This window comes from Bufo gargarizans, chromosome 8 (genome assembly GCF_014858855.1).
Source record: "Bufo gargarizans isolate SCDJY-AF-19 chromosome 8, ASM1485885v1, whole genome shotgun sequence".
NCBI lineage: Eukaryota > Metazoa > Chordata > Amphibia > Anura > Bufonidae > Bufo > Bufo gargarizans.
The window spans coordinates 131,167,314-131,190,450 of NC_058087.1; the positions used below are offsets into that span (position 1 = coordinate 131,167,314).

The 23,137-nt window shown below is 43.9% G+C and overlaps 2 protein-coding genes across 3 annotated transcripts in view; one reads left to right on the plus strand and one right to left on the minus strand.

Moving 5' to 3' along the window:
* Positions 1-771: 771 nt before the first annotated feature.
* On the minus strand, positions 772-18,340 carry LUC7L (LUC7 like). The gene is made up of 9 exons (XM_044304856.1): positions 18,187-18,340; positions 15,765-15,859; positions 11,056-11,154; positions 9,023-9,133; positions 6,570-6,713; positions 5,097-5,273; positions 4,531-4,628; positions 3,860-4,045; positions 772-1,540 (listed from the first exon to the last, which is right to left on the minus strand). The coding sequence occupies exons 1-8, from the start codon at positions 18,245-18,247 to the stop codon at positions 3,883-3,885; spliced, it is 948 nt and encodes a 315-aa protein (XP_044160791.1). The 5' UTR covers positions 18,248-18,340; the 3' UTR covers positions 772-1,540; positions 3,860-3,882.
* Positions 18,341-18,352: 12 nt separating this feature from the next.
* The window catches only part of FAM234A (family with sequence similarity 234 member A), a 41,559-nt gene continuing 36,774 nt past the window's right edge, over positions 18,353-23,137 (plus strand). Inside the window, exons 1-2 of one of the 2 annotated variants that reach the window (XM_044304855.1) lie at positions 18,353-18,469; positions 20,706-20,993. In XM_044304855.1, the coding sequence (XP_044160790.1) occupies positions 20,726-20,993 (268 nt within the window). In that variant the 5' untranslated portion in view covers positions 18,353-18,469; positions 20,706-20,725. Of the gene's footprint in view, positions 18,470-20,701; positions 20,994-23,137 lie in introns of both variants that reach the window. The other variant, XM_044304854.1, reaches the window with a different exon arrangement.

A 23,137-nucleotide genomic window follows, 5' to 3' on the forward strand; every position in this document is an offset into this window, starting at 1 on the left:
AACAGCCCCATAATGGAAAAGATGAGGGAGTCAAGTCCAAATAGGCTTGTGGCGTGACTACCAGCAAATCATTTCTGGGCTGCAAGTATTCATTGTCAGGTTAATAGGTCTAACAGAGCTAAATTCGACCCGACGCCTTGTAAATAGAGTTGAAGGGTGCAGAGGTGTGACCACCGCTCCTATTCAAGCTGCAAGGGTTCAGTAGAGGTGGCTTGGGTGTTGCATTCCCAGTGATCATACTTGTACATTTATCACCCTATCCTGTGGATAAACCTTGTAAGCCTGCCTGTTCTGCAATCCAGAAAAAAAGGAAAACATCAGGCGGAAGCTCAGGAATTCAGGGGCATGCAGAAAATCCTACAGGACAAACGCTGCAGCTTTTAACTTTTATTATTCATGTCTAGACTCCAGTTTGTCTACATTAAAGTGTGTTTTTAGAGTTCTTTATTTTAGGTAAAGCTACTTGGTGCTTCAAATAAAACAGATAGGACTAATGTAAGGGAACGGTAGGAGGCCCCAACATGAGTCACAGTTAAAAGCTTAGGTAATATTTGCCCCAATCCAAGAACAGAACAGGGTGGGTTTAATATCTTCTTTTTAGCTGAGCATCTTATAGATATCCTAAAATATAGAGCTCTGTCTGATGACAAGTTTCTCATGCAGCTGTGGAAAAGTAGTGGAATACTGACTGATGGGTTCAATTGCATCTACATTTTTTTTCCTAGACATGTAAGTACAATGGGTCTAAATAAGGATGGCACTCAAAAAAGATTTGTACTGAGTAAAAAGTATTTTTCTTGTTTTATTTGCCAAGCCAACAGTTGAGTCTACATAGGATTAACCACAGAGTATACAAACAGTTTTGATCCATATTATCTAGCTTTGGTGAACACAATCTATATTCTCAATACTACTTGTAAAGTGTAAACCAAAAGTGAGTAAAAAGATTTGACACATCCTATCAATTTGTTCTGATAGCCATTCTAATATTTGCAATGTAGCGTTATAAACACCAGGGCCAAGTGGATAGGTGTTTTTTAGCCAGTTCCAATGTTCTGAGTCTTCTAATACAATATAGCAACACATGAACTTGTTAATCCATCTAGCATACATAGAAAATGTTGATACAGATGAACTGATGATCAAATATAACTAGAATGTAGCAAGATAATAGGCTTATCTTCATATAGCAGTTGTTTGGTATCATATACTCCTATTTACAGCACCTAAAATAAAAAGCACAACCACGATGAACAAACCCTGTGGGCTAAACGAATGCTTTAATTATCTTCCAACTATTTTCAAAATCGAAAGAAAAGCAGAATTGCATTGAGTAACATCGCTATTTTGAAAATAAAAATAAAAAATTAAGTTTATCAAATGTGAGTTTTCAGTAAGAAAAAAGCTTTATTATCATTTATAGAACATTGCTCGATTACTTAAAAATACAACACAAAGAATGTTATTTGAAGTACTGCAAGTTCCCCATATGCAAAATCAGACTTCATGACTGAAACGTAGTTGTGTCATTCCAGCAGATCTAAAATACAAAAAGATATTCAATTTATAATGCAAGACGGGAAGCAGTAAACATCACAGTAAAAATTACTAAGCTGCAAAAAAAAGAAAAGAAATGAAGGCACAAGGTGGAGATCTGTATATTAAAGAAGGGGGCATTTTTCATTTAAATGAACCTATCCTTGAACATCATTAGTCCCTTTTTTGTCTTGTTTGTTGTTTTTGTTTCTTGAATTGATTAGTTTCAAACCGGGCCATTTACCCATCTTCCTGACCAGACGCATTTTGTGTTTTATTTTCTTTTTTAGTACATGCATCTTTGAAAGCCAAAACTTTTTTTTGGGTTCAGTCATATAAAATTTCCCATAAGGGTCATTTTAATACAGGGGATATATAGGTTATGGTTGATGGGGTGGGACTAGAAGTTGTTGTGTGGTGGTGGTTTGATTTTTATTTTGTCCTCATTTTCTTTTATCTTACACTTTGTGTCATAAAAGACCTTTGGGAGACATTTAAAATTACTTTAATTTTGTATTGCTGATTTCTCCTATAACTAGTGCTGACCTGGGAATACAGTCCCCAGAACAGTTGCACAAAGCTGTTTAGTCTCTCTGCACAGGTGATCTGGATCTGCTAAGACCCAGCAGCTCATGCAGACCCCTGAGATCACATGAACGCTGAAACGGAAGCACATTTTTACTTCTTGATCTATACACAGTGTTCACTGAGTGCTGTGTATACAGAGATGGAGATGGCAGGGACAGTATATTTTAAAAAGCCTTGTCTTCTCTATGCTCAGTCCATCTGTAACTAAGTTTGAGTGCAGTCATCAGGGCCTGATTAATTCTGGTCCCAACAACAGCACCCAGATCACAGTTTGTTAGTTACCATCAGACCTGGCCACCCTCATCTTGCTGTGATGCTGTAAGATACATGCAGAAGTAACGTTGGGTCTTTATTCTTGGTGCGATGTCAAACGTTACACAATGTCCAAACATATGATGTCACTATACACAGGAATTAAAGGAATAATTTGTTGTGGTAAAAATGAGTGATTGAACAAACTAGTTTAACCCAAACATGAAAAAAAGTCTTCAATTTCTGATCCTTATTTAACAAGAAAGCCAAAAATGTCCCCCAGCATACAAAAAAAAATAAAAAAAAAAAAAATATTTCATTTCGGCATATCGGCCTTTGTTTTACAGAGCTTCTGCTCGGAAGCATTGCCAACAAGCTGTGACCCCTGCAAGCAATCAATGGCCTCAAAGATATATTGAGGCCAGGTTCTGACTGTAGCGGTCAGAGGTTGTCGATATGATGTTAGCAATGGGGCCTGTAAACAAAGATAAGTAGGATGTACCAGAATGGGGGCACTGGAACGGCAAGCAACTCAAAAAGTATGTAATGCTTATTTTGTAATTTCCACCATCCCCTCCCTGCCTTTGTTTTGATTTTTGGAAACTTCCTTAATAGTTAAAATTCTTTTTTATGACAGCATGCTAGCTAGACGGTCATTGCATACTGTTCTGCACTAAGCTTAATAAACCAGTATGAAGAAGGCTTCTAAAATCTAGGAGACCTAAATGTTAAGAAATTAATCAACATGGAGCTAATTGTGTTGTCCAGGCACCATCACATGCAGATCCTTAGGGTAGATCAATTGTAATAGGATTGGGAGCTTGATCCCTGAGAAGGCAACTCACCAAACACGGAAAACCTATCCTAAGAATAGGCCATGAATTACAGCCCCCCCACAATGCACTTAAAAAAAAATCTGAAGTTAAAGCAAATAAAAATAACATTTTGCATGCAATTATTTTGGGTGTTTAAGTAAGCAAGCAGGCTACTCATAAAGTGCTCTAAACCTAGGTCATTTTATATAAAATCTACAATTCTTCCTCCTCTCAGGGGAACACCCCCTGAATAACAAGAGTGATTGCAAAGAAAGTAAGGCCGCATTCACACAATAATAAAACTGCACTGGTGTGGTAACATACCAGTAGAAGTCTGACCTAGATACTATATAATATCAGAAAGGGGAGAAAACCCTTATTTCAAGCCATTTTGCCATTGATGCTGCAGTTTAGTGAAGTATTCACAAAGGTGCTTTTTCAGTTTCCACAAACTGGTATGGAGGGAAATCATACCAATTTTTATTTTATTTTTTTACAGTATATGTAGAAGTATTAAAACGCCTCTGCTTGATAACAGTGAAGCCTGGAGTAAGCAAGCCTCCACACGATAGCATTATACACAGAACTGGTAAAGTTCTACAATAATGTAAAACAAAACAACTTTTTTTTTTTTTAACAAATCGGCGTGTCCCCCATTCCACCAATACCTATTTAAGCTGCTTCATAGTAGTTATTTTCTTGAACGCTCCCTATCACGTGAACTGCCATGGTGACTTTTGTTCCGACTTCCTGAGCGACTACGATGATGCCTGTGTCGGTCCCTTGACCTTGATCTTCGTTTGTCACGAGAAGATGATCGCGATCTTCGTCTCCTCCTGTCTTTGGACCGCGACCTGAAATTAAAACAATCACATTTGAGGGAAACCTGGGAAGGAAACACTTCCCAACACCAGAAACGTATACTTTACACACACACACCTCGGTTCAAAACAATGTCATACAGACAGTTAAAGGGGTTAACCAGGCTTTATAAAATTGAGATGTATTATTAGGATGGGCCATAATAATAATAGATCAGTGAAGGGACCAATATTCGACATCCACACAGTTGTTTGAAGGGACAGTGGGCAAATGCTGCCTCGGCTTTGGTTAGATGGGTCTGTACTTCATAACACTGTTCTATTTATATTGGCTATGCTTGGTGTCACAGCTTTAGCCCATCCAAATAAATGGAGCAGGCTTTGCAAGTTCTGCTTTGTTAACACTGGGCTGTACGACGCTGTACTTGAACCGCTGTACTTGAACCATTAATTAGTAAAATGATCTGTATACCCCAATAGTCAAGAAAGTGGATACAACTTGGTTTTAAAACACGTACCGCTTTCCTGCTCGCTCTTCTCGGTCTCGTTCTTCTCGTTCCTCTCGTCTCCGCAAGCGTTCCTGGTTTCGTTTTTCCTGCTTGCTTGCAACAGTTTTCTAAATTAAATGGAAATCGGCATTGATGTTAGGCTGGATATGCCATAAATTATAGATCAGCGGGGAGGTCCAAACTCTGGGTGCTTATATGTGTATTCTCGCATTTCTCATTCACCGAGATGGAGAGCGACCAGTCTAGGGATTCAGACATCGAGACGGTTGTGTTTTTGAGATTTTATGCCTCCACATAAACCAAGAAGCTTAAAATTCATTACTTCACCATCCTAGGATACTAAACACATATTACCCAGCTCTGTTATGAGCCTTATCTGGTCTCGGTCAAGAAATCAAACGTTGTGAGCAGTGTCATTTTACCACCCAGGTGCTGCATCTTCAGACAATTTAATATAGCCATAGTCAGTGACAAACTAAGTTATGGGGCTACAGTCTGTACATAGCTACTATGTTTCATATACCACAAATTTGAGATTTGACTTTTCTGAATCAGAGAGATAAATTAATACTTACTCTCATTTGCTCAAGTTTCTCTCGGATGAGAATAAAGCCTAAATGCAACTTCCCCCCAAAGTGATCTGCAAGTCTCCGATCGTTGTCATGTAATCCAAGGTACGCAGAGCACACTTCACAAACCCGCAGTTTCTGCTGTTGAAAACTGGATGCAGGCATCGAATTGCGGTATTCATCCTAAAAGCACGTGGAAGGATCATGAACTATAACTAGGATATGTTTGAGTTACAAAATAAAATGAATGAACACATTGTCAGGAGCAGCAAAAACCTCTGCGTGAGAAGAGCCTGGATTCTAGATGACGATCACAATACTTGAATGTCATCCCAAAAGGGAAGTTCAGAATGTAGCTGCCATGGCAAAAAGACTGGCTAGGTGTGTCTGCTGAAATCCCCAGAAATGGAGATACAAGTGCTGGTGAAACTAACAGCTTATTGGTATTAGTCAGTGTTGCGGCTGCGTCATATGGACATTTTTTATTGGAGCATGCGTAAGACATGGACCTGTCAGCCGCTAGAGACAAATTGTCTCCATGTCCCTGAAACATGGACCAACTGGAGACATGCCAAGTTTCTCAGCACAGACTCTGTGAAGAAACACAGTGGTGTAAATAGCACCACTTAGTCCTAGTGGTCTGCGATATCAATGGGCAGTCCACTATGCACATGGACAGAAAATATGGCTGAGTAGTCCTCAAACAGCGATTCTGGATGAAATCTTCTGATAACTCTGTTACAGGCCATTCCTATGTTATACGGCCTATATATTTTTATTGATAATGCTCTAGTAAATACTTGTATTCCAAGACAAAATTCTGGAGCATTTTTATCATTCCTCTGGACTACTCAGCCAGCGCTGATTGGACAGTGACAGAACGTGTAAGGGAACACCCAGTTGTCAATGTATCTATACATTTCTAGGACTAGCAGAGGAACAGCACAGCAGAAGATATGCTACAGAATTGTTATTTTATGGAAAATAAAATTATTCACCAAACCAGACATGTCAGCAGTGGTTAAGGATCCTCTTTCAAGGGGTTTTCAGAGATTTGGATACCGATTTCTCAGGATAGGTAATCAGTATCTGATTGGTGGGAGCCAGACACCCGGGACCCCCACCATTCTGAGAAGGCACCGGCGCTCCTGTGAGTGCCATGGCTGTCTCGCAGCTTACGACGCACAGTGTCACACATAGTATAGCGACTGTGCTTGGTGTCACACTCAGCCCCAATGAAATTAATGCTCCGGGTGTCCGACTCCCACCAGATACTGACGACCTATCCGGAGGATAGGTCATCAGTATCAAAATCTCGGAAACCCCTTTAAAGTGCTAGTAAGAATAATTTCACTTGTTAAAAAATAATGCATAATCAATGTCAGCCATGACCGCCGACCAAAAATTCTAAATAAAGTATAAAAGAAATAAGTGACATGCACAGAGTCAACAGCAGTGTCAGGTGTAGTAAGGACCCACCTCCGCCTCTCGTTTCCGGGCCTTGACTCTCTCCATCTCCATTAGAATTCTTTGTGATTCATCAACATTCCCTTCAGCTCCTAGTTGTTCTGCTTTTGCCAACAATTTTCCAATCTCTTCATTCAACTCATGAACTTTCTCTGCCTTAAAAATGACATAAGAGTAGAGTAAGAATGTCTAAGTCAATGGATTCATACACAGACATTGGTGTAAACACATACTGAAGGACAATGTACTCCCGGAAGGTCATAGCTGGGAAAAAACTGAACATAAGGAGTCTGTCAGCAGTATTGACTATGATAAACTGTGCTAGGTAAGGGCCGGGGAAAGCTCCATTATCAGGACAACTGAGGACATAGAACTTTTATACTACCAGATTCTGATCCTTAAGTGCACTGGAGGCAGAGCTTCGCTGTGAAGTGCTCTGGGCACTGAGCTGCTTCACAGCTCCTCTCCTATGATTGACAGCTGAAGCATCCAACCAGGAGACCACTACCGGGGTCACTCAGAGCAGAGAGAAGAGGATATGAAGCAGATAAAGAGATCACGTCACAGCAGTGGCCCGCTCTACGCACTTGAAAGAGCAGAATTTGGCAGAATAGAACATCACACAAAAGGTTTGCTCTTCCTGGCCATTACCTTGTGCTGGCAACACTTTGGCATGACAAGCTGCTTACAGACTCTCTTAAAGGGTACCTATGACACTGACTGACCTGTGGCATGTGCACTTGGCAGCTGAAGGCATCCGTGTTGGTCCCATGTTCATATGTGCCCACACTGCTGATATATGTTTTACTATTATGCAAATGAGCCTCTAGTAGCAACAGGGACGTTGCTGTTACACCTAGAGGCTCTGCTCTCTCTGCAACTGTCGTGCCCTCTGCATTTTGACAGGACCAGACATGCTTGATCACATTTACACTGCCGGGCCTTGTCAAAGTGCAGAGGGCATAGCAGTTGCAGAGAACACAGCCTCTAGGTGTAACAGCAACGCCTACTTTGCACCAGAGGCTCATTTGCATATATTAACATTTCTATATTCTCAGCAACACGGGCACATATAAACATGGGACCAACACAGTCCTTCAGCCGCCAAGCACACATGTAACAGGTCAGCCAGTGTCATAGGTACAGATCTGCTGATAGATGTCCTTTTATTGGAGAATGGGGATCTTCATTATTCAGCCTGCTGGAGTGTGAACTGTCTGCTACAGTAATATATGCATCAATCTACAAGTCATATTAGAATTCTTTCAATCATGTTTTTTCTTAAATGGAAACTAAAATTCTGCTCAACTAAGAATCATTAAGATTATCTGCAAGAGAAGTTAAATATATGCATTACTTCTGTATAATGATCCTGAATTACAGCCTGTATTCTAGCTCAGAGGTGGTTGTCAGATATAATCTCAGCTGGATGAAGTTCTCCAGAGTGCAGCCCATGCACTACTTATTATAGGAGTTATCATATAGGATATCCTAAAATAGAAAGTATGGGATTCACTCCAGGAAATAAATACACACTGCAAATGATTGAAGAGCTTGTGAGCTGCTTAGAAAGGAAAAAAACAAAACAAAAACAATATGGCAGGCGAGCAGTCTCACATACCACCTTATGGAACAGAAGGCCAGAGCTGTCCGGTAGCTCAGATAATCATATTTTTAAGTATGGAGGCTAATGACAGCAGACGTGATGAGACCGGGCCTTTAACATCCTAATGAGCGTCTATAATGCATAACAGTACTACTGACCTCACCAATGCTGTCCAGTCCGCCCCTGGTCCCTGCTGAGATGAAGACCTAATGCTGCACAGTCACTGGTAGTAGCGGATCACTGCTGAGGCCAGTGACTAGCTGAATGGCAACATGTCCATGCTGAGAGGAACCAGAGACCGGTAGTGGACCCGGGAATTACCACAAGAGAGGTGAGAGGGGTCGTCTCAGATCAGCAAGTGGCATTTATCATGTAGAGAAAGTTAATACAAGGCACTTACTAATGTATTATTCTCCATATTGCTTCCTTTGCTGGCCGATTCATTTTTCCATCACATTATACACTGCTTGTTTCCATGGTTACGAGCACTCAGCAATCCAGCAGCAGTGGCCATGCTTGCACACTATAGGAAAAAGCACCAGCCTGTGTGCGCTCCCACTGTCCAGGCCACCAGAGAGGCTGGAGCTTTTTCCTATAGTGAGCAAGCATGACCACCGCTGTAGGGTTGTAGAATGGTCGTAACCATGGAAAAGAGCAGTGTATAATGTGCTGGGAAAAAAGAATCCAGCCAGCAAAGGAGGCAATATGGACAATCACAGTACATTAGTAAGTGGAGTCTATTAACTTTCTCTACATAATAAATGCCATTTGCTGAAGTGAGGCAACCTCTTCAAGCTTAAGCCACTTTTTGAAATGGCCGGAAAACCCCTTTAACTCCTTATAATTAACATGAAAATACCTTTACAGCAACTTCTGCACTAATTTCCTCCTGAGTTTCAGCAAGGCGCTTCTTTGCGAGTTCGGTTCTTCTATCACACTCAGCAATGAAGGACTCCAAATGATCCACAGCCTAAAACATAAGTGTGCACCATTATGCTGCGCACTCCAATGTGTCCAACACGTGCGCTGAAAGACGGACAACAGATGTGTGACTGCCAAGTATTTACTTATAATAATGAGGTTCTGTATGCATCCACTGGCAGCTTTATTAATATATTCTACTCAGTGGACTAAGAGGAGGACTCCTCATAAGTACATCGTATGACATACTCCATGCAACCAAAAGAACTACATAAAGTGCACAGAATTAGAACACAGGACAAAGTAACTGCTTTACAGCAGGAGGTATGCAGCTTAGCCCCAACACTGTACCCCCAATAAATACACTTAACCAGCCTGCTGCTGGGTACACTGCACACGGCTCAGATAACATCTTCTGCAGCACTGTACAAAATACAAAGAGGAGTTATAACATGATTGAACATCATCACAAACATGGCACAACAAGGAAGGGATCCTGCCGAAAAGGTAACAGAATTCCGGCTAAACGTGGGATCAAAACTGGCCTCACGGAAATTACTTTCACAGGAACCACAAAGGGGAAGATCTTGCAATTATTTAAAGCAGCCTAAAGCAAATCAATGAAGAAAGTGCTAACAGTTTGCCAGCTGTTCTCTAGGCTGCAGGGCGAGGCCCTCCCTGGCGCTGCATCTACGGGAGCGATAACAGGCTGACCGGCCGTGCAGAAGAGGGGAGAGGTCTGATCACCTCTGCTATTTGTATTTTACTCATTGTAGATGGTTTTGTATTCTATTTCCTGTAGAAATGTATGGGAGCAGTCACCCTGCCCAAGATGCTGTTAGCAGCGTACAGAAATATGCTTTATGGAAGCCACAAGGACCATAGGAACCTGTAGACCGGACAGGTTCATTGACTTCAATGGCAGAGTGTTGCGGGGATGCTGTGTAACCTGTGCAGAGGTAGAGGAGATGAGCTGTGAACATCACCTAGTGTCAATGGTGTCATCCTGTTTTATGTATACGTTGTGTATCCCCCCTGTGATAATGAGATGACGACTGTTCTAGAGAATAGGAATTGACAGCCCATTATGAGCCTCAGATTGAAAACTGCAGGATTCCAGGATTTTTTTTTAATGTTTTTTTTTAAATAGTGACGTGCAAAGTTAGAAAATTATAATCCACAATCTTTTTTCAAAAATGTTTAACATAAAAAGCCGATTTAGGAAGGGAATCTGGCACCTCCTTTATGATGTCCTGAGCTCTGCATAAAATGGGATAAACCCACTGAAATCGGTGGTCTCTCTCTCTCATGTAAAGTCGCTGCTGAGAACTGGCTGTTAAATGCCGACAGCGCAAGGCGGAGAGGAGTCACGTGCTGCCAGCGTGTCTCATACATGAGCTTCCTCTCTCCCTGCTCACCCGCTAGTCATCGGCGGGTGGGCGAGAAGAGAACAAGCTCAAGATACGCCAGACGTCACATCCCTGTTTTTAGCAGTTTACCATGCTTTTGTGTCCATTGGCATCTGTTGAACAGATGATATAAATGTGATGTGAACGCAGATTAAGGAAAGTAACAGGTGCCTTTTAAACAATGTCCATTTCCTTTAACACCAATTCCCTGCCATTTTTTATATGGTCCTCAGCTGACTAAGGGAAGGCTGGCATGGGAAAGCCATGTTATTTATATTCTGGCATGTCCCCCAGAGTCCTGAAGTCAGCCATATTTTGGACATTTTGTACTTAAGGTACGGACATACAACTGGTTCCAGAACAAGTTAGGACTAAATCATTCATCAGAAAACAAGTAAATAATAACTTAAGTGTAGATTACCCCCCCCTGTGCCCCCACAGGAACTTACGTGAAAATGAAATCAACAGCAAGACAGGCATTTAGTCACTTCTTTATATCAGTGATTTTACAGGCATCCACACAGTTCAGTAAAACACATAGAAAGAAACAAAAACAACTTACATCAAGCTCAAAGAACAGATCTTTTTCTTTACTTGCAATTTCATAATCGGCCCTCAGTGCCAAGTCATGAATCTTGGTGCACTCACCCAAATCCATCCTCTGGTGAAGAAAAGACAACGGAGAAACATATTCAGGGCTTCATATATTCATATACCAGAGCTTCTCAGATGCCATACGTAAAGCGGAATTCCAGTTCTAACAAGTTATCCCCTATCCACAGGATGGGAAAAAAGCTATCAGGTTGGTGGGGGTTAAACTGCTGAGACCCCCAACTATCACAAGAACGCAGGCACCGTTACAAGTTTTACAGATTTTCCCACAAATATAAACCGATAACCCAGCATGGCTCTTCCCGGTGGACGGAGCGCCTGCTTCCAGCTCCATTCTCAGGCTACTTTCACACTAGCGTTCGGCTGTCCGCTCGTGAGCTCCGTTTGAAGGAGCTCACGAGCGGACCCGAACGCAGCCGTCCAGCCCTGATGCAGTCTGAATGGAGCGGATCCGCTCAGACTGCATCAGTCTGGCGGCGTTCAGCCTCCGCTCCGCTCGCCTCCGCACGGACAGGCGGACAGCTGAACGCTGCTTGCAGCGTTCGGGTGTCCGCCTGGCCGTGCGGAGGCGTGCGGATCCGCCCAGACTTACAATGTAAGTCAATGGGGACGGATCCGTTTGAAGATGCCACAATATGGCTCAATCTTCAGGCGGATCCGTCCCCCATTGACTTTACATTGAAAGTCTGGACGGATCCGTACGAGGCTATTTTCACACTTAGCTGTTAATATGCTAAAATAATGCAGACGGATCCGTCCTGAACGGAGCCTCCATCTGCATTATTATGATCGGATCCGTTCAGAACGGATCCGATCAAACGCTAGTGTGAAAGTAGCCTCAGTGTGCGGGATACTGGATTCCCCTCAATCTTAGGCTAGGTCTACACGACGAAAATAAGTTGCACGACACATAGGGCACAACTAGACTGCAACATTTTGGCGTACGAATTTTTATAATGACTAAAATATGGTATAGTACCCGGGCACACTCAATATATTGGGATCATATAGAATTTAATGTATTCATAAAACTAATAAAATATATTATACACACACACACACACAAATGGCTGGCATGCATAGCCTAAAAATAAAAAATATGAATGATAAACAGTCTATGATAAAATAGGACAGTACAATAGTCCTGTATTGTGCATGTGCACTAGGGACAATCTCCCAAAGTCAACCTATGCTGGTCGCTTAGCGATAAGCTTTGCTTCCAATGGTAGTCTATGCCAGCATCAGATCTGTGCAGCTGTTTCCAAAATATTCATGGGTGGTATAGACCGTCTCAATAATACTCCAGATATATACTAAAGTGTACTTCCAGTGAGTCAGAGGTGTCCCGCTGAGCTGTTCCGAATGCTGCTCCTTTCCAATGTGAGCTCTTGTTGTCGTCCTGTTTGGAAAGTGCTTACCGTGCCTGTTGAGTACCCCCGTTATCGCTCTGGACACCGGTGTCCTGCAAGCTCTAGCCGTCCGACTTGTGCGCTGGTGGCTGTTTGCACGCGTCTACTGCTACTAGAGCTGTGGTAGTGCAGTAACTTCCCCCTCCTCGCGCGCTGGACAGTTTCTTGTGGGTAAGTTAACACACGGACAATTTGTATCCAATAATGTTCCAATTTTTCTGGGGGATCCTTGACCAGACGCGTTTAAGGGTTCTAAATGACCCCTTCCTCAGTCCCCCATAAAATCACCCCTTATATAGGGTGTTCTGGTCTTCTCAAAGACCCAATGTGGATTTTTTTAAATGGATAGATTTCATTCCATTTGTGTCATTATATCACTGATAAATATTTTTGAGCACTCCTATGCACCCTATATATCATCTTATTTAATAATTCAGGCCACTATAATACAGAAAATATCACCATTGAATAAAATTCTCTAAAAAATATTTTGAAAAACACAGTATAAAATACATTCAAGCAATCCTTCATACGCATGATTTTCTATACGCTTTCCTATGGAAGGTCCCTGCTTCCTTTACACCTCAAAACGCCATGGGACCCCTGCGATATCAATGCGGTTTCTCATATCTCTCAAAGCTTTCCATTGTTACGTGATGCGGTATGCAATCGACCCAAGTAGTGACCATTCTTTATAATACATTTGTCCAAACTTCTAAGATTTGTTACACTATGGATTGTGTTTTTGTATTATGTTTGAAGATTGTGAAGAGTTATATCTGAGGTAGAAGAATGACCTGTAATGTCTGAGGTAGAAGAATGAAAGAGTGAACTGGAAGGTGGTCCGTCCGTCCGTGTCATGGAGTCGCCTTTCATTCTTCTACCTCAGATATAACTCTTCACAATCTTCAAACATAATACAAAAACACAATCCATAGTGTAACAAATCTTAGAAGTTTGGACAAATGTATTATAAAGAATGGTCACTACTTGGGTCGATTGCATACCGCATCACGTAACAATGGAAAGCTTTGAGAGATATGAGAAACCGCATTGATATCGCAGGGGTCCCATAGCGTTTTGAGGTGTAAAGGAAGCAGGGACCTTCCATAGGAAAGCGTATAGAAAATCATGCGTATGAAGGATTGCTTGAATGTATTTTATACTATGTTTTTCAGAATATTTTTTAGAGAATTTTATTCAATGGTGATATTTTCTGTATTATAGTGGCCTGAATTATTAAATAAGATGATACTATAGGGTGCATAGGAGTGCTTAAAATATTTATCAGTGATATAATGACACAAATGGAATGAAATCTATCCATTTAAAAAAATCCACATTGGGTCTTTGAGAAGACCAGAACACCCTATATAAGGGGTGATTTTATGGGGGACTGAGGAAGGGGTCATTTAGAACCGTCTGGTCAAGGATCCCCCAGAAAAATTGGAACATTATTGGATACAAATTGTCCGTGTGTTAACTTACCCACAAGAAACTGTCCAGCGCGCGAGGAGGGGGAAGTTACTGCACTACCACAGCTCTAGTAGCAGTAGACGCGTGCAAACAGCCACCAGCGCACAAGTCGGACGGCTAGAGCTTGCAGGACACCGGTGTCCAGAGCGATAACGGGGGTACTCAACAGGCACGGTAAGCACTTTCCAAACAGGACGACACAAGAGCTCACATTGGAAAGGAGCAGCATTCGGAACAGCTCAGCGGGACGCAGCTGACTGACTCACTGGAAGTACACTTTAGTATATATCTGGAGTATTATTGAGACTGTCTATACCACCCATGAATATTTTAGAAACAGCTGCACAGATCTGATGCTGGCATAAGCTTCGTTTCCAATGGTAGTCTATCACTAAGCGACCAGCATAGGTTGACTTTGGGAGATTGTCCCTAGTGCACATACACTAATACAGGACTATTGTACCGTCCTATTTATCACACCGTCCTATTTTATCATAGACTGTTTATCATTCATATTTATTTATTTTTAGGCTATGCATTCCAGCCATTGTTGAATATATATATGTTTTTTTGATCTTATGAATACATTAAATTCTATATGATCCTAATATATTGAGTGTGCCCAGTTACTATACGATATTTTAGTCATTTTTTTTTTTTTAGAGGAAGGGTGACTCCTCTTATACTGTGTGCACCTCTATTAGTGGTTTGTGTGTCAATACTGTGCGCCACATTAGTTCAATTCAATTTTTATAATGAAAGTCTATGGTGTCGCGCTGCGACATGCTGCGACTGCAACGCGACCAGAAAAATCTATTTTGAATGTCGTCGTGTAGACCTAATCTTATACCGGTGATCTATCCTAACAGCCAGGAAATCACTAAGAATGGAAATGCTAGAACACTAAACCTACAGATGAAAGCTGCAGGCAGCAATGGGAAGGAGGCATCCTAGCATTGCGGGTGACACTAGGGAGGCTCATTCCCGTTGGCCACTCTGTGAGGGCTAATATAGAACTTGGATAACCCCTTTAAGGGAGAAAGGGTGGGGATTTTTGCTTGTGCACTTTTTAAGTTCAGCCTGTATACAAGTATAAATCTGCACAAAGGATTGCCACCAAACAGAAGTGAGACCAGGTTATTGGGGAACTGCAGGGAAATGAATGGAAGTGCCCCCGTCTGGAAGACGATCAGATGGGGTCTTTCAGTGATGAGTGTGGTGTAACCTGCTGAGCCCAACTATCTCATTCATGGCCATCTAGACTGTAGAAGACCATACTCTTCTCTTTCCTCAACATCCAAAGTGGGAGATATTGTCTGAGAAAAAATAACATTTCACAGATGTCCTACAAGTCTGCTGCTTACCCTCAGTTAAAGGGGTTCTTCCACAATTCCATATTAACGTCCTCTACTAATTAGTTACATCTTGGAAATTATGATATGAATTGAAATGCAATCATTTTAAGAAAATCATCCTGTGTCCAGATATTAGTTACATTATTGTTATGGCGCCCCCTGCTGTTCTTATGATTCTCTCTCAGAACATCCAACTAATGTCTACAGTGACAGGTGGTCGCACGTGCTCAGACCACCTGGATCCTCTTGTACACGGATGATCCTGCTATGGTGCAGGCAGCCAGTAGAAGCGGCTTCTTCTGACCAGCACTGGGCAGATTCATCTTTTACAATAATGTTATAAATGTGGAATACAACATACAACCAGCGGGAAAGTCAAGTAACCGCCTAAACACGGAATAGAAACAGTTGACAATTACCGTTCCAGCAAGAATATCATGAGGACAGCAGTCCAGGAGATGACTTTTGCAGACACGATCATCTGTAAACTTTACTCGCTGCCGAGTCTCGTCCCCTGCAGGATAAATGGAAGCAGATGCATTTAACCATAAATATGTATGGGGGTACCGTAAGTCAGTCACTGAAACAAACGGATAGGGAAAGCAGCCCAAACGGTCGCTGCAATGTTTCTCTTGCGCTAATTGTGAGAAATCTTCCCATATTATTTAAAGGGGTCATCCAGTGATACATATTGACCACCTACCCCCCAGGACAGGTCCTCAGTATCAGCTGTTACATGTGACGTCACTGTACATTGGTCACACGGCCGGGATGCAGCTCAGCCCCACTGAAGTGAACGGGGCAAGGCTGCAATACCAAATGTATATCGCTGTGCTTGGGAGCCATGCCGGGGGGGGGTCCTCGTTATGTATTACTGGGTAACCCCTTTAAGAACAGCAGATGACAGTATGGCCAGCTTAAAGGGGTTATCCAGGAATAGTTATCTTCAGGATAGAGTCCAGGGATCAGCAACCTGCGGCTCTCCAGCTGTTGTGAAACTACAATTCCCAGCATGCTCCATTCATTTCTATGAGAGTTCTTAGAAGAGCAGAGCAAGTATGCATACTGGGAGTTGTAGTTTCACAACAGCTGGAGAGCCGGAGGTTGCCTACCCCTGGGACAGACCATCAGTATGAGATCTGCAGGGTGCAATACCTGGGCCCCCGCCGACTATCTGTTAGGCCACTGACATCACTGTACACCGGTCACATGCGCTAGCTGCAGCTCAAGCCTATTCAAGTCAATGGGGCTGAGCTGCTATACCAACCACTGCCACTAGTCGATGTACAGCGCATCTCTCACCAGAGCTCTGGAGCGCACAGCGGCTCCCTGAACCAGCTGATCGTGGGGGTGCCAGGACTTGGACCCCCCCCATCATTATATCTTTTACAGGATAACCCCTTTAAGGATCCTCTTACACAGACTCAGGCAATAAATGAGCGCCAATCACTGCTCAGTTTAATGTGCTTTCACACAGCTCAATGCAAAGGACCACTAATCGTCTGCAAGGATATTCCGGAAACATCCATGGAGATTGTGGTGGTCAGTTCCTATACAGAAGGACACAGACTGGTTATTACCATCTCATTATACACGGTGCCCCTGAGCAGATCAGGAAACCCCCATGATGCTTCCTCCTCCAATCATAGCCATCGCCGCTAACTGCAGGAGCTGCTGGGTCTTTGCAGACCTCAAATAGCTCTACAGTAAGGCCCTCCTGTAAATGCAGCTAATAAAAATATATATCTAATGCTAAACTGCCCCCCAAAAGGTCTTGCATGATTTTACAGGGGGCACAGAGAGTGAAAACAAAAAAGAAGGCTACCACTAGTCCACACTGCAGCTCCCACCATGTATGCCTACATTTTAGTTGCACTTTAGGAAAAAAAAAAAAAGAATGAAAATTGTACAAAATAAATACATAAAATAAAATAAAAAAAAGTTGAAATAAAGCCCCACTTATCACCAAAAATAACAGATTTAAAAAGTTCTCTCACACACACGGGCTGATCCCACAAGAAGCCACTGAACCTATTGGCGTGGGTATAGATGGGGCAAACCTGGCAAGAACCGACGTCTTAGACTGGGCTCACATCACGTTTTATGCCTCCGTTTGACGTATACACTAGGAAAAAAAAGGGGACACAAACGCAGCGTCTGGCAAAAAAAAAAAGTTATACATTTTTATAATGGAACTCTATAATGAGCGGCGCCACTGTATAGTATCAGTTTTTAATGGGAAAACGGTGATGTGAGCCCAGCCTTACTTCAGGATAAAAAACTTCAAGACTTCAGAAGAAAAAACACCGGGCAACTGCAATGGGATCCTAAAGGACGGTTGTCATTGTGATGGGGGTATCCACACCGGCGAATCCATAGAAAATGCGGTGTTCAGGCCGCACGCCATATTTACAAAGCCGGTAAGTTATGAGGGGAGGACCTAGGACATCCACCACAGAACAGCAGACATATGTTACCACAGAAATGTGACTGGAGGGAGAGATTCTAGAAACAGTAAAGATTAATTACTGACAAGGCAGGAATACGCTTTTAATGAACCGATGACCTCCGCAAATTCTAAACTTGAAGATCCCTTAGCATTACAAACCCAGCTCTGCTACATCTGTATCCTAGCGTCAGCTCACAATAGAGCAGCTCACGTGTAATAAAGTAACCGCCGCCAGATGGCGCCGTACAATACACGAGCGCAGCCCCGCTTTACACCGTGCGAGTTATCACAGGGCAGCTGCTGCTCGTTATTAGTGATACTGGGCCCCCCAGAAGCCGGGCGCGGGCCCCGCCACTCCTGATACCCCCGGCGACCTGAGCCCGCACACTCACCGTCCCGCGCCGTGCCCATAAGCTGGTCCAGCAGGGCTCTCATCTGGGCCTGAGCCGACATGGTTGCTGCTGAGCGCCTTCTCCGGCCAGGGCACACTTCCCTCTCGCTGACGACTATCCTCCCACAAACCAGTCAGGCGACCCTCAGCGGAGGATTGTGGGAAACCGGAAGTGGTGGTCCCGGCCTCTTCTGCGTCCGTGCAGCAAAAGATACCATGAACATTTGTTCCGCCTTCGCAGCCGTGTCCGTGTGACGGTGGATGTAAAGTGTCTACAAGGAAGGGTGAGCTCAGCATGGCCGCAGTGTGGTGCTGATGTGACAGGAGACGGCAGCCCTGATATAACATGTGTGTGAACACCTAGGGGCTGGGCTTGCTGGGACGTGTGGTTCGCCTGGAGCAGGGCGCTTCATGGGTTATGCCCTCAATACTCCTAGACATGGCTAGTCAGGCCATGCTGGGAGTTGTAGTCTCACTGCAGCCTGAAAGAAACACTTTGTCTCTCCTAGTAACTTGTCCAGAGCGCCGGCTAGAATGGCGCAGTGCCCCCAGATTGTGGCTGGGCTCCTCAGGTACTGCGGCTGCAGACAAGTACAGGCTCCCAAGTGTCCCTAAATGTCCCTCTTTGTGACCAGGGAAATGAATGGGGATTAATAAACTGCTGTCCGGTTCCTGGCTCTATATAAGACCTCAGCGTATATATTGGTCATTATTTGGGGCAATTTAGAACCTAAAATGCCTCCCCATATGCCGGGCCGCTAAAGAGGTTGTACTTTCAAACAGCTGATCCGTGGGGGTCTCGGGTGTCGGACCTTCACCGATCAGATACCGATGACCTATCCTGAGGATAGGCCATCAGTAGCAAAATCTCGGACATTTATGTCTGGGGACATTTATCAAAACTAGTTCAAAGGAAAACTTGCTTTAAAGTTGCCCATAGCAATCAGGCAGATTGATCCTTTCATTTTGCAAAGTAGCTTTGGAAAATGAAAGTTGGAACCGATCCCCCGACGGCAGAAGTGTCCCCGCCGCGCTCCACTTTCTGCTACTGTCTTGACTGTGAACGCTGCTGGAGGTAATCACTGGCCGCAGCCATGGCCCACGTCTGCTCGGGAGTGGATCCTAAACGCTGTAAGGTCCCTTTCACACGAGCGAGTTTTCCACGCGGGTGCAATGCATGACGTGAACGCATAGCACCCGCACTGAATCCTGACCCATTCATTTCAATGGGTCTGTGTACATGAGCGTTGTTTTTCACGCATCAGTTCTGCGTTTCGTGAAAATCGCAGCATGTTCTATATTACGCAGCCCTGGCCCATAGTAGTGAATGGGGCTGCGTGAAAAACGCATTGCATCCGCAAGCAAGTGCGGGTGCGATGCGTTTTTCAATGATGGTTGCTAAGAGATGTTGTTTGTAAACCTTCCGTTTTTTATCACGCGCGTGAAAAACGCATTGCACCCGCACGGAAAAAACTGAACAACTGAACGCAATCGCAGACAAAACTGACTGAACTTGCTTGCAAAATAGTGCGAGTTTCACTGAACGCACCCTGAACGCATCCGGACCTAATCTGTCACGCTCGTGTGAAAGGGGCCTAAGTGTCCCTCAGTGGTCCGATGGTAGAGAGCCCTACACCACTAGGAGAATTGGGAGAGGCCTGTGATCCCCATGATCTTCAGCCATACTCGGATATTCTGCACATCCTGGCTATTCAGGATTTTTCTCCAGAAGATGAATTATGCTTCTTAGAGATTAATTCTCCCCACTTGTCTTTTCTGGTTGTACTGGTGACATTCGTTCCGATGTGTATGGGCCTGTCCAATCTGATCAGGGCTCTGTCCTCAGCTTGGCCGCTAAACCTAATGAAAAGTCTCTAAGACGCAGCATCTGCATTTTCTGGGTCACATCATCAGGTGCTAACAACTCTCCTCTGCATATCCCATGGCAGAAACCGCTGCACTGTGGTTTCTGCCGTGGTTTTCAAGTGGACCCTTTCTAGGTTTAGCGCCATTGAATGGCCAACACCCGCGCTAAGAATGGACCTGTACATTCTCGTTAAAGTCATGCAAAAACGCTGAGTCGCAAGAAGAGCGGCGCAGCCTCCCGTATTTTTGTCACCGAATCCACTCTGAAACCTGTGCCCAAAATGCTATGAACCTAACCTAATGCTTCTCGGAGAAGAGACACCACAATTAGGCCTCATGCCAGCTGTTCCATGCATTGAGGGCTGCAATTCAAGCTTCCCAATGTATGGGCACCATCCGAGCACTTGCCGCAGACGGATGCAGACATTCAAGTGAGAAAGCTGCGGCAGGGATGTCCACCACTGACCGTAACAGAGGGGCACAGACTGTGCACTGCCACACCATTGTGTTGCTGCCTGACATGTCATGCTGCCACCTTCACCACAGGCCGTGTTGGCAGCGGATGTTCAGATTCTGCTAAATCTATATAATTAAGCATTTTAAAATGAAAAAGTTTAGGACTTTATGATAATTAATCTCTCTCTTCCCAGACAGTTGTGCCTCGTGCCACTACCATGAACAACAAGGAACCGGATGGAGAAGACCACCCATTAAAAAACAATGAAGGGAAGGCTCTAGAGAACAATAATGACCCCAGTGGAGAAAATGATGTGTGCATTAAAAAGCAGAGCGGCCTTTCACGTTTGTCCAAGATTCGCACTGCTGTGTTTTTTGGCGCACTGTTTCTTTGCCTTACCGTAGTGTTTGCCTTTTCATTCATAATTCCTTGCCCAGTGAGACCTTTCTCTGCGAGAACTTGGAGCATACACTATAACAACTCAGGTAGGTCTGTCAATTCTCCGTATAGCAGTCTTGTGTGTAAATCGAGTTTTAACAACTCTTTTATTTCCTGTGATGGAGTTAATCCCGGTGGTTACCTATGTCCTGTGGCTTACCTAAGGTTTTTGGAACCCGGGGCGGGTCCTTTCTCTGGCACTCTCCCCCCATCCTCCACTTTCAAACATTGTGCCCCCTCACAGTAGTTATGCCCACAGTGTGCCCCTTCACAGTAGTAATGCCCACATTGTGCCTCCCTCACAGTTGTTATGCCTTCAGTTTCCCCCCTCACAGTACTTATGCCCACAGTGTGCCCCCTCAAAGTAGTAATGCCCACATTGGTTCCCCCCCCCCCCCCCGACAATAGTTATGCCCACATTATGCCCTCTCACAGTAGTTATCCCAACATTTTGCCCCCTCAGAGTAGTTTTGCCCTCTCCGTGCCCCCGTCAGAGTAGTTATACCCTAATTGTGTCCCCCCTCACAGTAGATATACCCACTTTGTGCCCCCTTCAGAGTATTTGCCCTCATTGAGCCCCTCCTCACAGTACATAGCCCCCCTTTCTGCCCCATAACAGTTGTTATGCCCCTTCCCTCTCTCTGCCCCCTTCACAGTAGTAATGCCCCCTCTGTGCCCCCTTCACAATAGTACTCTCTCCCTGTGCCTCCTTCACAGTAGTAATGCCCTCTCTGTGCTCCCTTCATAGTAGTTATGTCCTTATTGTCCCCCCTCATAGTACATATGCCCTCTCTGTGCCCCCTAAATGTTAATAAAAAAAAACAGTAAGTACTCACCTTGGCAGCGGCTCCTGCTCAGATAGATCCAGTCCTCTATGACAGGGTAGGTCATTTCTTTGATGGGATTAGATGTCCAATACTTCCCCCTTTTCCCCCCTTCTTTCACTATTTTGTCTCTCTTTTTTTTTTTTTATGGAATATGTCACCCCGATTTTGGACTATGCCATGTGCCAAGGCAGTAAAGATCACTTGTGGTCATCAGTGCTGAGATCTTCACTGCACATGCACCAGTGGTATGGCTGCTTGCACAGGCATTAGATTGCACGGCCCCTTTCACACGAGCGATTTTTTTTTTGCGTGGGTGCAATGCGTGACGTGAACGCATTGCACCCGCACTGAATCCTGACTTATTCATTTCAATAGGTCTGTGTACATGAGCGTTGTTTTTCATGCATCAGTTCTGCGTTGCGTAAAAATCGTAGCATGTTCTATATTCTGCGTTTTCACGCAGAATATGGCCCCATAGAAGTGAATGGGGCTGCGTGAAAAACGCATTGCATCCGCAAGCAAGTGCGTGTGCGATGCGATTTTCACTGATGGTTGCTTAGAGATGTTTTTTGTAAACCTTCAGTTTTTTATCACGCGCGTGAAAAACGCATCAAAACACATTGCACCCGCGCAGAAAAAACTGAACTGAACGCAATCGCAGACAAAACTGACTAAACTTGCTTGCAAAGTGGTGCAAGTTTCGCTGAACGCACCCTGAATGCATCCGGCCCCAATCCGCAACGCCCCTCTGAAAGGCCCCTTGCAGACGAGCGTGTCCGGATGCGTCCTGGGCGCATTGCGGCAAACCTGCGCGAGTAGGTACGCAATTGCAGTCAGTTTTGACTGCGATTGCGTTCCGTTGTTCAGCTTTTATTGCACTGGCATAATGCGTTTTGCACGCGCGTGATAAAAAACTGAACGTGGTACCCAGACCCAGTTGGGTTCGGTGATGTGTAGATGTAATTATTTTCCCTTATAACATGGTTATAAGGGAAAATAATAGCATTCTGAATACAGAATGCTTAGTACAAGGTCAATTGAGGGTTTAAAAAAAAGTAAAAATAAAATTAACTCACCTCCTCCAATTGATTGCGTAGCTGCCGGTCTCCTGTTCTTTCTTCAGGACCTGTCAAAGGACCTGTGGTGACGTCACTGAGCTCATCACATGGTCCAATCACATGGTCCATCACCACAGTGATTGACCATGTGATGTGACGTCACCACAGGTCCTTTAGCAAGGAGCTCATGATTAAGAAGTAAGAACTCGGCAACTGCGCGATCAATTGGAGGAGGTGAGCTAATTTTTTAATTTTTTAACCCTTAATTGACCTTGAATTAAAGAATGCTATTATTTTCCCTTATAT